The sequence below is a fragment of the Lynx canadensis genome, chromosome C1, assembly GCF_007474595.2.
Source record: "Lynx canadensis isolate LIC74 chromosome C1, mLynCan4.pri.v2, whole genome shotgun sequence".
Lineage (NCBI taxonomy): Eukaryota > Metazoa > Chordata > Mammalia > Carnivora > Felidae > Lynx > Lynx canadensis.
Window position 1 is genome coordinate 204,974,376 of NC_044310.1, and position 17,949 is coordinate 204,992,324.

Sequence of the window (17,949 nt, forward strand, 5' to 3'; positions counted from 1 at the left end):
TAGCTCTTTATCACCTCCTCGGGGAAATCAAGAGGTCTTTCATCAAGATTAATGTCACTTGCAGACCCTATCAATGGGTGCTCGGTGGAACAGAGTGTACTTGAAACTCTGTCACTCCATGTTGTCTATACTCCACTCCACTCGTCTACACTGGCCCATGAGGCAGGAAAAACTGGACTTTCTTCACACAGCTCGATTTTAATCAGTGGGAGGGAATTGCAAGAATGCGATCCTAATGTCACAGTTAAGTCGTTCCTGTACATACATACGCGACGAGAGATATTTAACCATTGCTGCCATTTTCCCAGATCTGTAGACAGCAAAACTATGGTTTGAAAACGTGTCTGCCTGCTTAAAGTAAGGATCAATCGAGTCTGTTTCTTCCACTTGTTCATTTACATTTCAGAGGGCACATCAAGCCAGTTCAGATCTAAGTGCCTGTTAGCAAATGTGTTTGGCCTTCTGCTGATTACACAGCATCATTTATTTTGTCAGTATTAGAAATGTCTTAGCCTTGCCACCTGGAGCTATAGCACTTACTCATTAGACCCCTCTGTCCCACCACATCCCACAGGGGCTGCTAATTACTGGCTTTACTCCATTTAGTCTCATCTCTGATTTAATTACGTGCACTAAGCCCTAATGAAAAGTACAATATGGCTCTCCTTACCTTGGCATTCTCCATTCCACTCTTCATGCCCAGCATTGCATAGGCAGTTGCCAATGGGTACCAGCCACTCACCATCTGCCCCACAGTACATTTTTGGCACATCCTTTTCTTCTGAGTTGTTGACACAGGAGCCTCGAACTTCCACCAGGGAAGACGTATCAGCCCCTGTGATGGTGTCTGGAAATTGGGCCAGGTTGCGAACGGTGAGCGGACACTTCTTATAGAACACGCGGACCGATACCAGGGCAATGCAGGCCCCCACATCCTGAAAAGCCAGGTAAAACCCCTTTTTGCTCAGTGGCCCTACATCCCGGATCTCAGTGTTCAGTTTCATGATTCTGTCACCAATGTCCACTTGGGTGAAGCTCTCGTCGGCCGCAATGGTGTCAATCTTGGCAAACTGGCTCTCTCGGATGAAACGCTCTTTGTCATTGTCCGATTCATAGTAGTACAGGTTAAACGTCTCCTTGCAAGTCCCCATGACACCCGGAAGACTGTTGCAGTCTCTCAAGGTGAACTTGATCTCAATGTACACCCTCTGAGCCCCTTCTCGGGTGATCCAATCAGTTCGTAGCCAGTTATTCTGACTGGGTTCCATCACATTGCACACTTGGTAGGTTCGGATTGGTGTATTTTTTTCATCCATTATGCTCACTTCCTCCCACTGCAAAGATCCAGAGGAAATGTATCAATTACAAAACGTCATCATACAGTGATTTGTCCATTCCGTTTTACCCTCGCAGGACAGTGATGATTTTTGTTCCAGTGAGGAAGCAAACTCCTGAGCATCAACCCTCACTAATGAAACATCTTATGGGAGACAAGACAACATTTTATTGGGGAAGTATTTTTTTTATTTTTTGTTTTCTGGTGTGTGTGTGTTTGTGTGGTGTGTGTGTGTGTGTGTGTGTGTGTGTGTGTTTGTGGTGGTTTCATTCTTTTGCCTAAAATCCAGAGGCATTGGTAGATGTATCGCTTATGAATTCACTAGCAGCTCCTTGTGGTGGTCTAACAACCTCAAATTCGCCTATTACAACAGCTACAATTTCAAGTGGCAACAGTTCAAATTTACTCGTAAATGAAAAACTAGTATGTGTATTGTTTCAACAACTGAGCAGAGACCTGCAAATTAAGAGCAGGAAGAAAGAAGCTTGCCAAAGGAAGACAATTATCAGTTAATTAGTGGTGCTCCTGTCAGAACTTTGCTCTCTAATACCTAAAAAAAAAATGTCAGTCGATTTTTTTTTTTTTTTTTTTGGCACCGTCCCTATTCTTTAAAGAGGTAAAGAAAATCTCACTCTTCTGGTTTTGGTAATCCTGGGAAGACAGAGAGCAAACTTTATGGTTGGATTTCTCAAATCCACTGTCATTCATAACAATGAGACACCTTTGCAGAGCAATGGATTCAATGAATTATGTATATTCTGATTTTCATATACGTATTCCTATTTTTAAAACACATACCCGTAAGGAAACAAGAACGCACATATGCCTCTTCCAAATATTCTGTGGACATTGAAAATACAATAGTAGGTGGTATGTATGATTGAAAGCCCAAGAAAATTAAAGAAGGCTTTTAGGGTTTTCTTTGCAATCGACTTCCTCACATAAAGATTCTACTGGTGGGACAGTCTGAACTCACTGTGACTAGAGTAGTAATTTCACTCTTGCCACAGCTTTTAAAAATAATCCTAAGAGCAGCAAGATTGTTTGGGGGCTCCTAGAGGGCTAGCAGGAAGCCTCCAATTCTTCCCTAATATCTACAGTGATGCATTTATATAGATCTGGTATAAATCAGCTTAAGTATCTAACACATGAATATAATTAGAAGAAAAAAAAAGATAGTGTAAAAAAAATTCATATTCCATAATAGCTCCACTTAAAGCTCCATTCAATCCAATGAAGTACGTACAACCATAATGTATCTTTTAACGGGTTTTCCATCTGTGCATTGGAAAACTATTAATGGATGGAAATGTTACTCTGTGAAGGGCCACACTGCATAAAATTCTGTATCCCTTTCATCTGCGACCATTATGAAAGTTGGAACTGGGAGGGATAAGTGCCCTGTGGTGATTAAAATTTCTTTTTATCCGCTAAGCAATAAATCACCAGTAATTTACTTATTTGGGGAAATTCATGTAAATCCAAAAATAGATCTCCACCTTCAAAAAAACCCTACTCAGCATGCTTCTCATCTCAGAACAAAGGGAATATGGAAAAACACATTTATCAATGTAAATGAAAGCACACAGGGATATCTCCATAGAGTTCATACAGGATAGTTTGGGTCCAATGTGAATTTTCCAGCCTGACCTTAATTGTCTAAACACATCGATCAATTCACCAGAACAATGACAAATCTCGGCCTTAGTTTTGTATTTTACAATCAGTATCAGAAACTCAATAGACTCCTTTAAAGGACCACTGCCAAGAAATTAGGTTTTTGCTACAATGTTGCCATCAGGAGCCATTCCTTTCAATTATTCTATGTTCTGCTTAGTTGTTCTTACAGAAAAAAAGAGAACAGGGAGTTGTCTCTGACTATATTTCATATCTGACTCTGTGGTATTGTTAAGTTTTCCCTTCCTCTTTAAAAATAACAATAACAACAAATAAAGGACAACACTTATTGACCAAACCGTGATCCCAAGTTTCCAGCCAAGAAAGATATAAGCCGTTCTCCCTGCAGGTAGAAATTTCAGAATAACCAAAAGATACAAATGTGCTTTTACGTTTAGCTAGAAAGAACTTTTTAAAGCCAGTCCATCCATACTTGGTAGATAATCCAATTCATACCTTCATTCTAAGCCTGAAAAAGTCTTCTTAAATTACAAGATCTACAGATTAATGAGACTTTATAATTCGGCACATAATTTCTCAATGGCTACTATATATTTTGGAATGACTAATTCTATTATACATAAACAAAATGTCATTTCCAGCCCCTTGCAATAATATCTAAAATGTTGCACCCCTAATACTTAAGGAGAGGGGGAAAAAAAAAACAACTACATTCTGCATTCAGAAGTCCACATTAGGTCCATAAAAAGTTCTGGGTTGTACACAATCAGCTATATACGCACAGTATTATTTTAAGAGACTTCAAGACGACCGAAAGAAGTTTTGTGTTTAGAAAAAGTGAGCAGGTGTCCTTTCAGCAGTTGGGGGGTGGGTGCAGGATGTGGGATGTCTACAGCATATTAAGTTGCGGTAAAAGCTTTCCAGAAACTAGATAGACCATAGGCTGTACTCAGAAATGTGTCATTCCTTGCTTTTAAACAGATCACATGTATATTTAGTGTAGCAAGGCAGGTCCAAAATCATATTCGATGCCTTCTCCCTTCAAACTTGAGAGTGGCCAGTAAGAAAATAAGGCTCATTAAATTTTCAAAGTACTGATGCGTTCCATCCTCAATTTTGCTAGCAGTTCTAATACAGTCAACCTACAGAGCTATCCTCCTGGTACAGCATGGGAAAGCCTCCCTGAATCAGTGACCTTTCCAGGGTATAGGATTAACAAGAGGCTGACTCTCACAAGATAAGCTTTTACCTTTCTTCGCATTCAAAGGATGAGGGCAATTGCCTGCAACAGCAGTGAATACAGCCGTCTACAATGCCAGAGGCTGCCAATCACTCCCCTCCCTTTAAAAAATGGTTTTGAGGCCCCGACTAGAATTTTTTCAGCAGAGAGCCAACCAAGTGCAGTCAAGTTCAGGCGGATAAACAGGAAGGCAAGGCGACCTCCGGTTTATTTCATGTGGATTACACGACCTCTTTTGGAAAAAAGGCCCCCTAAGAGTCTCCATTGCCTTACTACTTTCTTGCCTTATTTTTTGCAGCCCGCCTTTTTACAAGTTTCTGTGAATCTTTACTTTTTCATCCTTTATTGTGATTCAATGGACAGGTGGTGTGAGGGCACCATACGGGAGCGGCCCTTAGGGCTTTCGCCTGCTAAACACTCCCTCTCTGTTCACCTCATGTGTTTAACAACTGACTCTGTCATAGATTATCAAGCATATAAAAGTAGACTGATCTACTTAATTTTTAAAGGATTGAGAATACTTAAATTGGCAGAAGCCGAGTTAAAGGCTAAATGGATTTCTTTCCAAAGCTGATGCATTCTGACCGTGTTCTGAAGGGCGTGAGGGGGAAGATGTGGGCCATTGACCTAACCGTGGTCTGTAAATCTTCAGGAGGCAGGGGTGGCACATTTGAGAAGAAATGAACAGTGATGAACTCTCTCAATACTTTATTCTTCTAGCTTCCCCTTTCCCAAAGATTCAAGATTCCAATATGTAAACTTTTCCACATTCAGCACCAACAATTCAAAAGCTGTTGTTGTTGTTGTGTTGTTGCCACATTCAGCACCAACAATTCAAAAGCGTTGTTTGTTGTTGTGTTTTGGTTCGTTCATTTGTTTGTTTGTTTCTGCATATATTGTGCCTCTGGCACAAGTTCATAGGTCTTTCTCTTTGTGTGCAAGAGAGCTGCAGATAGCAAGGTAAGGACCATCCCCATCACCCCCCACCCCCCCCCCGCCCTGTTGCTTACACCTAGAACTAAACCTGTACCTGCTGCAATCAGAAAATGTTTTCTCCCTGGTCTCTTTACTTATGCATTTTCCTCATCTGGAAACAGAACAATTGCTCTAAAATGAACCCTGTCAGGACTTCACGGCCATCATATTAATAGGCACGAATTCTAATTTGGTCCCTGGATTGTGTTTCTTGAGGGTATTTTAGTTTTAAATAGGCATCTAAGTCTATGCCTCCACCAATCTCCTAATTTTGAAACCCCTTTCTGCCCTTTTGGTTTCTACTTCTTCTATGACAGAGCCATCCAAGGGAGTATAGGATTCTCCAACAAAGCGTAATTCACTCATAGGCCATGGTGGAAATCTGACCCACTACCACAATCAACAAGAATAAAGCCATTAGGACTCGCAGAAAGTTGCTAATCACTCCCTTTTTTACCCTTTGGATCAGAGAGCAACTCGGAAACTTAACCCTCCTTCCAGAGGGTCGCTATCCACCCAAGTTTTCCCTGAACAGACCTGGAATCCAATAAGGTACTGCAATGAAACAAAGAAAAAAAAAATGGATGTAATTTCCCAATGGCAAAAAAACCCTAATACTACAAAAACCATTGCCTGAGCGTTTCCATATGTGCTGAGGGTGTGCATATCCAACTCCTGATCAAAACCTAAACTGGTCTCACTTATGTAAATAATCATACTTACTTGATCTTCTCCCCTCTTGAAATCTGCACGTTCTTATTTATTAACTTGCTGGCATTAAAATTCCATCCCAGGACTGAGTTGATTCATTTTCGAAAAAAGGATGAATAGAGAATCTCAAGTTACAATTCAAAAAATAAATATATCTATGTAGTGCAGTTCCACTCCAGAGCAAAACCTGCATTCATTCTCTGTGTGGTATCTACTAGAGTTATTTGTTTTTGCAAGTTTCGATGACCACATAACTCATCATCAATGTGAATTCTAACAGAGAGTACTCCAAAGGGTCATGAAAAGGCTCTCTCTATCATTTCTTTCTCCCTCCCCCACCAAAGAAAGAGGCCCCGGATGTGGTATCCGCTCCTTTTTTTTAAAATATGAAAGTTTCAGAGAGGGGTAATGGCAGAACCGTTGTAGAATTAAATGCAAACACACTGGAATATTCTCTTCCCCAGGTCTTTTGGAGGACAACCAGAGACTTCTCCTCAGCCTAGAAGGACATCACCGGTTTGAATTTTAGGTGAGGGAGTGCTGTCTAACAGGTTTAGTGTCCTTGTGCTGCACCTAAGAGGGTGGGGGATGCGGGGGTGGGAAGGCCACAGAGCTGCTACACCCCACCCAGGCTGGAACTGTCCTAGGCACCGAGGACACTGAAAAGGACACAATGGATTCTTAACCTCTCCACATTCCCTTTCCCACCGAGATCTGCAGGCCTGGGGGTCGAAAGGCCCATCTCAAAGGAACCCCCGGGTTATTAATTTTGATCAGTGAGGCTGGCTCTTTAGGCTGGGGGAGGGGTGGGAATAGGGAGCCCTCAACCTTGCTCCTGGGCACTCAGATTCACCATCTCACCGCCAGGCCCCTGAATTCTGCCCACCTTCCCTCGTTTCATCCCCAAGTCAAGGGCTTCAAATCAGCGCTTTCTCCCGGTTTTCCCGAGGAGCCAGAATTCCTAGGGTCTCTTAATTATTTTAAAATGTAGAGCCCTACCCTGGGTCGCTCCCGCCCGGAGTTGCGCCCCCCCCCCCCCCCTCATTCCCTCTTCTGGGTCCCTAGAGAAAAGCCCGCTACATCCATTTGGATTTATGTAAGGTGGATTAGGGACACAAAGGGAACAATAAGACCCAATTTACAAAAAAAGGGAGGGAGTAGAAAGGGAGGGTAAAAGGGAGAAAAGGAAACGTGATGGGAATAAAAAGCAACAAAATGAATTAATTTTTAAGGGGGAGGAGCGGCCGGAGGGGGGAGGGGAGATACCACCCCCCCTTCGTTCTACATCAGTCTACAGCTCCATCAACACCGTTTTTGTCTAGCGCTCCCAAGTTTTGCCTCCAAAAGAAAAAACAAGAAAAGGGTAAAGAAAAAGAAAAAAAAGAGGAAAGAAAAAAGAAAAAAAAATCTCTGTTACGTCTGGTGCCAGAGAGGTCTTGAGGGACGTCCTAACAAGTGTGCGAAGTAGTCAAGAGAAAGCGAGATCCATGCTTCCCCTGAAAGGAATGACCCTGGGGATCGAGGGGCCTCAGCGACCACGATGGCACCAGAAGCCAGTAAGGAAGAAGGGAGGAGATCGAGAGGGTGGGAGGGCGCCCCTTTCCTCCAAACAGTGTCTGCCGGCAGGTGTGCGAATCTCTCCGAATCTCGCCTCTGTCTGGCGAGCTCCTGGGTACCGGATGCCCAGCCAAGGCTAAGTTGGTTTTTGGCTCCCTCCTTCGGAACAGGAAAAATGATAGATTGCGCAGGGACGCGTGGACGGATTCTGGAGAGATGGACGGATGAATAGATGGATGGATGGATGGATGGATGGATGGATAGATGGCTGGGGGAGGCAGCGCGGGGCGGGGGTGTGTGTGCAAGAGTCGACGAGACGGGTGCAAGGCTAGATGCACGCTTACTTGAACACAAGCAGCACCGAACACAGGCGCACACAATCAGGACACTCACGCATAGGCACACACAATCGTCCGCGTCCACGCGGGCACCCGCGCACCCACACACACGCATTTGTGCGCGCGCGCATACACACACACACACACACACACACACACACGCATTCAATTCGCCTTTCTCTGAGATCATCAGAAACTAAATGATCAACCTCCTACACGGATACAATCTTTCCAGCACGTCCGAAGAGACGCGCGGAAAATACACCCAGACGGGTCCGGTCGGTCTCGCACATTCCATCCAAACTAACCCAGTGTATAGTTCTGGGGGCAAAACCCGAAAACTAGTACGTTCAACTTGCCAGCGGGCTCCCGGGGTCTGCGGGGTTATCTGAAGAGCATGGGCGCCCTTAGGCCAGCGATCGCGCACCCGGAGCGCGCGGCCCAGCGGGGAGAAAGGTGTCTGACGCCGGGCGCTACAGAAATCAGGTCACTGGCGACCTGCTAGCGGCGCCACGACCGCTGTGCAGCTGAGGCCCCGCAGCCGGGTCCTGGGAAGCCCAAGGCTCGGGAAACTTTGCAGAAACCTGAGCTCCAAGGCTTTCGCAAGAACCCTGGAGCACCAAGCACTCACTTGGTTCCAGGCTTGCGTCCCCCCTTGACCGGGGCTGGGTTGGGAACGGTGGTAGGTCCATTTTTTTTTTTTTTTTTTAATCCTGGCGTTAGCTCCCGTGTATCCCCTGGGGCGCCTGGAGCTCGCCTCGCTGGCGGATGCTGATAAACTTTGTCCTTTCGCTACAAACTTGGGTAGCTCCGCCGAATGCACGGTCACCTCCCGGGGCAGGCTGCCCGGCAGCTTCCCCCCTCCTCCTCGCGGATCCCCTCGTCCTGGTCCCCTTCTCCGAAGTGGGGGTGCGCCACTCACGCCAGGATCCCCTCACACCCCGGCCTCGCGCCCGGGGATCATTCGCCCGCAGATCCACCTCTCTGCCCGGGACCGCAGAAGGACCGCCTCGCTCTTACCTTCATTCGCGGGGTACACCCTGGAACCGGTGACAGCGTCGCAAATCCCAAAGAGAAAGGAAAAGAGGACGAAATAGAAAATCCCAGCCATGGTTCGCCGGTGCCAACGCTGCTCCTGCCGCTTCTATCCCAGTGGAATAAATGCTTAAGTTAGGAGTGCAGCAGGCTGAAGACATTGCCAAGGGGGTGGGCCCAGCCCGTGACGTTCACCCGCCAGTCCGGGGCCCGCGGCCAATAGTGGCGCAGACGGGGCGGCCCGGCCCCGCCCCACTGAGCAGAGCCCGCCCCGAGGCCCCGCCCCCTCCGGGCTCCGCGGGGCGCGCTGTCTCCCGGGGCCTCGGGGCCCCAGCTCTGCCAGGTTCGCGCCCCCGCCGGAGGGAGACGGCCTGGTCCCTGGACGTCGCCTCAGGGGTCCAGCCCCTGAGCAGTGGAAGGAGCTTCGAAGACTGAATCGACTGGGGGTGGGGGGCGCGGTGGGGGGGATCCGATGAAGATTGGCAACCCCCTCTCCCCCCCGCCACGGGCGGTTTGAGATGGAGGAAAAGGTTCTTTTACTGCAATAAAATAAGTATAAAGTTGACCCTGCCGCTTTGCTGTCGCTTTTTTCTGAGGGTCGGAGCGTTCGCGTCTCGAGCGCCCGGGCTGGCGCACCGCCCCTGGCACCCTCTGCTACCCTGCCCCGTTTGTGTCTTTACGGCGCGTCTCCAGATGAATGCTCTTTGGGGGAGTTCTGTGATTTGATTATCTCTCTCTTCCCTGGTTCCCCAGCTGCCTGGACAGCAGAGACCCGATCGGTCCCCAACGTCCAGGGCAGCTCCCGGCGGGAGGCAAGGCTCAGTCACCGTCTCCGGAGACGGAACCAGTGACTTCTGAGCAACGGAGAAGAGCCCTCTGGTTGCACCTGGCGTTCACGCAGCGGGTCTCGCCCTGGCCGGGACAGGACTTCCCATCGCCGCAGGACGCCCGGAGAGGGCCTGGCCTGAGCTGCAGGGAACAGACTGCGTGCTACCCGGGGGGTCGTCCCTGGGACCAGGCCTGGTCAGTCCGGAGCGCCGGGGCACAAGCGAAGGGCTTCAAGCGGGAGCGGGGGTGCCTGCTGCTGCCCAGACCACGCAGGTGGGGACGCGGAGGCTGCCTGGCGCGGCCGCTGCAGCTCTGCGCTCCGACGGCTGCCGGCCGCTGCTCCGCACCGCTCTCCGCGCCCGGGGGCCGGTGGAGGGCTGCAGAGGCGGCGCAAATCCTCGCAGCTGCCCCTGCCCCGGCCCGCGAGTGTCACTGTCGACCTTTGGGGGAACGCAGGCCCCACTTGGGCCTCGGTCTGTTCCCAGATGTCCCGGCTGCGGGCGCAACCATCCGAGCGCCGCCCGGCGACTGTAACGCAGCGGGCGGCCCCGGGACGGGCCCCCCGAAGCGACTCGGTGCGTTCCTCCGGACCTTTAAAGGGACCCCGGTTCCCGTTGAAGCCTCCTTCTTCCCTCCCCCAGGCCGCGCCTCCTCTGTCAACCTCCAGGGTAGGACCGGGATTTTCTCCGGAGCCTGGGTCCCAGCGGGAGGGCGACCGCGGGGAGGTGGCAGCGCCTTTCCCCGCGCAGGCAGCGGCTCATCATGAGGCAACCGCGCCACCGCCGGGCGCGGGAGTGCGCGGCCCCCGCGGAAAGGCGAGCGGACAAAGACCCGCAACCTGCAACCCGCGCCTGTGTCCGCGGGGTGTCTTTTCAACCACCCGCCCACGTCCCGCGCACCCCGACCGCTCCTGCGGTGTGGTGGCCGGCCGGGGTGCCGAGGACCCAGGGGCCGTGCTTCTCGCCAGCTGGGTTACGGAAAATGGAATCAGAACGCGTTTCAAGGAGAAACTCATAACCAACACCCCCAAGGTTGCTGGAGTCGCTTCTGTCCCTGAAAAACATAAAACGGAATCCTAGATCAAACAAGAGGTGGGGGTAGGGCGGTGTGGAGGAAAGAGGGGGTCCCGGCTGCGGTTTCGGGTCGTCGGCCACCGCAGCGCATCGTGTCTCCTCCGTGGCTGGAGATCTGCACCCTTGCAAACTCCGCAGCGGGCTGATGAGATGGGCAAGTTTTATTTGAGCTCGCGGGGCGAGGACGTGGGCCGCAGCTGTGCGGGTGGGTGGCCTAGAGGGACAGCTTGCGCGGGCCCCAGGTATTTTGGCTTCTCGGTGAAAGACCCGCAACGTCACAGTCTGAGGACGTGGATGTCAGTTATTGTAGCTACTGTTTTCACGCAAGTAAGAAGGGGGGGTGGGTAATGCAGACGGGAGGATGTACCCTTATGTGTATGTATCAATTATTTAAACAACTACACGGAGTCCCTTTAAGGGATTCACTTCTAGATGCTTTGTTGTGTTTCCCTGGGTTTTATAGAAAAAGAAAGGTGAATTTGGTCCTGGCCATTTGGCACAGCCCCTGGAAAGAGGAAAGAGCGATTAACGTTTTGAAACAATAGTTGCCTGTTGCCTCTCCGCAAGAGTTTAAGTTTTAGTTAGTTTTCGTTTGGCGTGCACCTGTGGTTGGAATGGAAAATGGACTGCCTGCCTTCCTAAAAAACAGTAACATTTCTAGAACACGCACCGTTTTTCGCCTCCTGGGATACGTGCACTGAATTTTGAACATGGTCTTTCCAGCCCCGACTGCCTGAAAGCGAGGCTCCGTTTGCTGGGGTACATTCAGTGACTCCCCCTTTTTTTCTTCTCATTTTCCTTTTTCAGAACCCAAAGCGACCCAGTAACCTGGAAGACCAAGAGGCGGGAAATGCTGTCTTGGAAAACTGAACTGTTTCCTCTACTTAGAGGAAAAGGTCTCTAACCTAAGAGGCATGATTCCTGCCCCCAAATCGGGCAAAAGTGGAATAAAAGATGATGGTCCAGTCTGTCGTCAGCCTGGAACCACTTTACTGGAAGACACAAGAATTTTCAAGAAATCAATAATCCACTGGGGTCAGGAGCATACAATAGAATACCATAATCTCAAAAAGTACCTAAAACCACCATCTTTTAAAATAAATTCGCTAGGCTTTAGAATAAAACAAGCCTCCTAAATGCTGTAAGAATTCAAGAGTATTGGGGTGTCTGGGTGGCTCAGTCAATTCGGCATCTGACTCTTGATTTTAGCCCAGGTCGTGATCCCAGGGTGGGGGGGATTAAGCCTTGCATGGGGCTCAGTGCTGAGTATGGAACCTGTTTAAGATTCTCTCTCTCTCTCTCTCTCTCTCTCTCTCTCTCTCTCTCTCTCTCCCCTCTGCCCCTCTTCCCCACTCATGCTGTCTCTAAAATTAAAAAAAAATCTAAAAAATAAAAAAGAATTCGAGAGTATTTTGAACCCATTACAAGACATGTCAAAAGGTATGTGGTTATAAGCGTAATGAATATAGTAATCCAGTATTTCAAAAATTTGGATACATTTTTTTCCCTCCTGTACAGTGCCTATACCACAAAGACTTGAGCTACTTTTTAATTTGCAAAGACCTTTTAAAAAAGTGCCAAGTATCCCAGAGTTTCCACCTCTGAGTGGAGGGGCCGATTTCAACAAAGTGGTAACAAAAGGACCTTTGACCTCTGGACAAGTAAGCAATGACAAAAATACATAAACGCTAGAGAGAGGATAACACCAAGAAGACGAATCCACTCGGCCTTTTACTGAACACTGCCAGATTTCTTTAAAGCTAGTTTTGTTGGACCTCCTTGGATATCACTTTTTTTTAATGTTTATTTTTGAGAGGCGGGGGGAGAGAGAGAGAGAGAAAGAGAGAGGAAGCGCACAAGCAGGATAGGGGCAAAGAGAGAGGGAGAGAGAAAATCCCAAGCAGGCTCTGAGTTGTCAGCGTAGAGCCTGACACGGGGCTTAGCTCATGATCCCTGAGATCATGATCCGAGCTGAAATCAGGAGTTGATGCTTAACTGAGTGAGCCACCCAGTCGCCCCTGGCCATCAGTCTTTTTATCAAGGGACCCCCCACCAGTACTGCAATGACTCCCTGTCATTGCCAGAAGCAGGGTTTTCAAGACAGACCTCTAGCTGATCTGTTAGTAGCTGTGTGTCTTCGGGTAAGGCATTTAGCCTCTCTGAGATATGGTTTTCTCATGTGTGAATTGCATCTAGGTTATGTGATTCTTCTAAAAATGGAGTGAATTTTGTAGAGTACCTGGTATGGTCTCTGACGTGCGGTCGACAGTTATTATTACTCTCAAATAATATTTTACTAATAACTTTTTCATAGTTAATAACTTAATATTAATCATGTTATATCATCAATTTAATATTAATAATTTAATGTTATTAAGTGGGCAAGCATTTATTCAGCTTGAAGCTTCCCTTCCATGAGGAAAGTTGCCACTGTGATTTACACAGTAGGCTCCCTGAGAGGGGAGTGTTGTATTTCAGCACCTCCTGGAGTCGGGAGGGAAATAACTTCTCAATTCTTCCTTTCTTTCGTTGTTGATTTGTTACAGCTCACATTCAACCCACGTTCCTAGATGGTACAGTTGGATTTGAGCCTGAGGATTACACTTATCTCCAAATTTAATAGTTTCAAAAACAATTAAGTGAAACAGGTGTGGGGAACCCAACGCCCACCACCAAATCAAAATATCTGCGATCATGAGTAACCGATGCTCTGTCTGATGACACAGCCAAGAGGGCACTCCTGACCACAAGCTACCGCCTGAAATATGGTATCCTAAAACAACATTTGGTGGGCCTCGTAAAGCTCCCAGAAAACCCTTTTGGAGATTTCATCCTTTGATACCGAGACTTTGATGTTAACTCTGATGCAAATAAGAAGGCAGGACTCTTGTGAGCCCTTAACACCTGAGTGAGAAAAATGGCCCCAGAGCTCAGGTCCTGACCAGTCAGAAGAGTGAGGGCGGGACACAGAAAGAGGCCTTTCTGAGTCACTGAGAAGGAAACAGACAAGGAGTTCTCCAGGACGAAGGCTTTTCTGAAACTTTGGCACTGGACCCGAAGTCTAATTCAGCTTTAACAAACATTTGTCAACAGAGGTTTCTTGTCAGCCCTGATGATGCGTGATACCTACCACATGGGGATGTGGGGGCTGAGTGGATACCATCAGGAACATTCTGTCATCCTCAGGACTCCTCAAAGGGTGGTGGAGAGAGAGAGAAAGACACTCAGTTCAGTCCTGGGACAGCTCTCGATCCCAAGAACTAAACATTTTGTGGAGAAAATCAACCTTTGTTCAAGAGAATTTGGAGGAGATCATTTGCATCGGGTTTTGGCTACATTGGGAACAGGAGTTAAACACTGAAACTATTTGCTTTGTTAAACACTGAAACTATTTTGCATGAAATCCATGCTCGCAAAGAAACAGAAAATGCTGTTTACTTGGAAACCTTCGAAGAACACCTATGAAATGGTGTCCACTCAGTGTAACTCAAAATGCCAACATAAGGCTTCAAGTTACAGTGATTAAATACTTCGATATTTAATAGTTATATTGATTTATGATCATTAAAAAACTTGAAATTATGGTTGTTTTATGATGAAATATTAATGATAATATATACGTGGATAACAGAAACTGGTGCAATTTTTTAAAGCCATTTTTACCAGAGAAATAATTATCTAGTTAGAGAACCAATTTATGGAAGTCCTGTAATAGCCCTCTTTTTCCCCCCCTGAAAAACAATGTGTAATTGCAATGAAATGTTGTAGGAAAAAGAACATAACCATGAACATACTTTATGATTTACTGCATAATGAGAATGTAAGTTTGGAAACCTAACTTTTCTTTTCCCCATGATAGTCTAAAGCATTTACAGAGTATTTTATGTCCCAAACATTTGTTTTATAATTTCCAAAGATCTCCGAATATTCTGACAACGTCTAAAATGACACGTAATGCATTTCCTTATGTACAACATAAATCCTGTAAATGCTTGTTTAGATAATGGAAACTTAAAAGTGTATTTATAGAGGAAATGTTACTTTTGAAATTATATTTATGTATCATTTTTGTAACCCAATCATTTATGCCAAACAGTAAATAGGAAAAGTCTTTTCTTTGCAAAAGACTAGGCCTCTTGACTGTTTATGCAAAGGGGCTAAGAGGAAACTCAGTCAAAACTCCGAGAAAACATAGCATATGCTCTTTTCTGCATCACATACTATGGGAGTTCCACTGTAAATTAATGAAACCTTATTAAAATCAATTGAACACAAATACATTCCCTATATAAAGAAATACAAGAGTGAGATTCATGAACAGGGTTTGGTTCAGGTAGCGTTATTTGGGGGCATTCTGGATGTATAATGTTGAAAACAATGAAGAATTTCTATAAAATAAATGCCAGCTCAGGAGTGTATGCATAAACCTGCATCACACAATTTTGAACGTACTAAGCAGCCCTCTGCCCCTAAGTTATAGGTAGGACCACCTTTTCTTAGACCTTGACTCTATCTGCACAAATAGACTGGGGTAAATTCAGACAAAAAATGAGTTTTATTTGAAGCAGGGGGGTAAAAAGAATTCAGTTAATAGTGGATCATTTGACTCAAAGTGACATCTAAAGTATGTCAGTTCAGGAGCCCCTGGGTGGCTCAGTTGGTGAAGCACCGACTTCAGCTCAGGTTATGATCTCACGGCTTGGGAGTTCAAGGCCCGCCTTGGGCTCTGTGCTGACAGCTCAGAGTCTGGAGCCCGCTTCCAGATTCTGTGTCTCCCTCTCTCTTCCCCTCCTCCACTCATGTGCTTGACCCCCCCCCCCCACTCTCGCTCTCAAAAATAAATAAACATTAGAATTTTTTTTGAATCAAAACATGCACAGGTGGTTATGAGGGAGATTCCAACATATTTTAACTTTAAGAGTGAGGTCCTATCTCTGCAATTTCAACCAGCCTATTTATATTACATTGGACACTTATAGAGGTAATTGAACATTGGCAGGAAATCAATCAAGTCTCTTGCATCAAATGATCAATTGCAGCTCAGTAAAGCTGGGCCCCATTTCCTCTCATTATGCTCTAATCTGAAACTTTTACAGTTTTCCCTCGGATTGTTATCATTTAAAATACTTTGATAAATGCCTCCTTGTACCCACACTGCTTAGCAGGCCACCCTGGTTAAGTGACACACGAATCTAAATTTGCATTGCAGAAACCGCTGCAAAAGTAATAAGACAATTTAGGATGCTTTGGGCCTCTCCACTTCCAGCTGTCTTCAGCAATTTACTCCTTGTGCCCCTTTACAATATGTATTTATGTGTTGCAGATTTATTTATAAACTTGGGTGCTGTTTCAAAAACCTGACTTCGATTAAAAATAAGATTAGCTGGTTTTAAAACTCCTAAAGCCTTCTCCGTCTGGACAGGTCTGTGATTTAGAACCTTCCTCTTGCTGTGTTCTGATTTAATCTGTTCGGCTGTCTTTTTTTCCCCATGTCCACCTACACCCAGCTGTCCATCTTCCTGCAACCTTTTTGCTGTCAGTCAAGTGACAGTCTTCGATGGAAGCTTTGTGCACCAAGGCCTCCTGAGGCCCAGCACCACATTTAGATAGAAAAGGGTTGGGGGGGGATATAACCAATTCTTCTTGGAAAACTGGGGGTGGGAAAGTACCAGTGGGGGAGTTTTGGCCCACAGCCCTTCAGAAAAGGCTTTCTCAAACACACGCAAAAATGCAAACACATATACCAAACCCCCACATCTGTAGCCCAGCACCAACGTGATGTAAAAGCACCCTGGGAGGGCAAGCATTCCAAGGCTTGCTGATGCAAAGAATAAAGCACCCTTGCTGAATTTTATCAGGGGTCGGAATCCAAGAATAGACCTAGTTTCTCTCCTAGTGTGACTGATCACATGTGTCTAGCTTCCCCGTCTTGGATTGACCGATTCTTAGCCGACTTGTAAGTACTAACATCTCTGCATAAAAATTGCCTGGGTATATTTATTTTTGCTAATTGGAGAGTAGCGGGAGGAACGTTCTGCATATGGCTTCGTATGGATTGCATCCTGCACCGTTTAACGTCTTAATATTGGGAGGAGGTCGCGTCCTATAATACGAAGCCACACTTTGGAGACATTTCTATTTGTACAGCAGATTACTTCCCTGAAAAGCCAGATAGGTCATTAGCACAAATTCAAATTTTGATCTCTAGAAAGAGAGCCTGAATTAAGATGTGGGCCTTATTTTAATTACTCTGTTTTATTTGGTGCCATCGGCATTCTGATTATAAGTGTCTCTTAAATTTGACATCATTTTCTCAATCCACTGAAGTTGCAGGATCTTTAAACAAAATGTTCCAGGTCTATGTTAAAATCACTGGGAGCCCTGATATTCTCTAAAAGTAAACAGATTAATTTTCACCTTGTCTCGGGAAATGAAATATAGTTGCCTCTGTTTCCACTAAGGTGTATGTCTTCCAAAATATTTTATACACTGTAACATCGTACAACATCGTCATGTATTACATTTACTTTTTGTACTAGCTACATTCAAGTTCTACTTTTAATGTGTTCTTATTTTTGTTTTATTGGAGGTAAGAAGATATGAAAGTAAAAAGTGTGATGATATAAATTTGAATATTATAATTTTCCATCCTACCTATAAATTGTTTTGCTGTCTGGGAGCATTGTTGCTTGTAACATTTGGGTTTGTCTTCTAGCAGGCAGAAGATAAGCCGCAGTTGTTCAGAGGCAAGAGTATAACCAATAAACCTGAGTCAATAACTTTATAACCCTGGAGTTTATTTGGGATGTTAACACAGATGCTTGGCAAATCCATGGGGAATGTTCAGCAAATGTTTGATTCACCAGTGCCTTAAACCTATCAAGTATAAAGCCAATAATTACCAAGAAAACAATTTTGTGATTTTTCTTTTTTCTTTTCTTTTTTTCCTTTTTTGCCTGAACAGAGTTAATCTTCAAAATCAGTGACTCTCTGGTACTTAGTATAAAAAATAAAACCAGTTTAAATGTAAAGAATTCTGGGAAATTATATACACACACAGCGGAAGAGTGGCAAAGAGAGCAGCCTTTAACTTTTAAAATCAAAGCCCTATTATTGATTGTTCTCAGTTTACATAGATCTTTTTCAAGGATAATTTACCTGTATATCATTCTGTAATGTGTTTTGCTCTTCATGTTCTGATAAAATACACATGCATAA

General features: G+C 45.7%; 1 protein-coding gene across 3 annotated transcripts in view; it reads right to left on the reverse strand.

The window, feature by feature from the left end:
* The window catches only part of EPHA4 (EPH receptor A4), a 151,657-nt gene extending 142,701 nt beyond the window's left edge, over positions 1-8,956 (reverse strand). For all 3 annotated transcript variants that reach the window (XR_003971064.2, XM_030326654.2, XM_030326655.2), the window contains exons 1-3: positions 8,816-8,956; positions 5,679-5,744; positions 671-1,334 (exon numbers count right to left, since the gene is read on the reverse strand). Coding sequence is in view for 2 of the 3 variants with exons in the window: in XM_030326654.2 (XP_030182514.1) it covers positions 671-1,334; positions 5,679-5,744; positions 8,816-8,821 (736 nt within the window). In the remaining variant the exon portion in view is untranslated. The remainder of the gene's footprint in view (positions 1-670; positions 1,335-5,678; positions 5,745-8,815) is intronic.
* Positions 8,957-17,949: the final 8,993 nt, after the last annotated feature.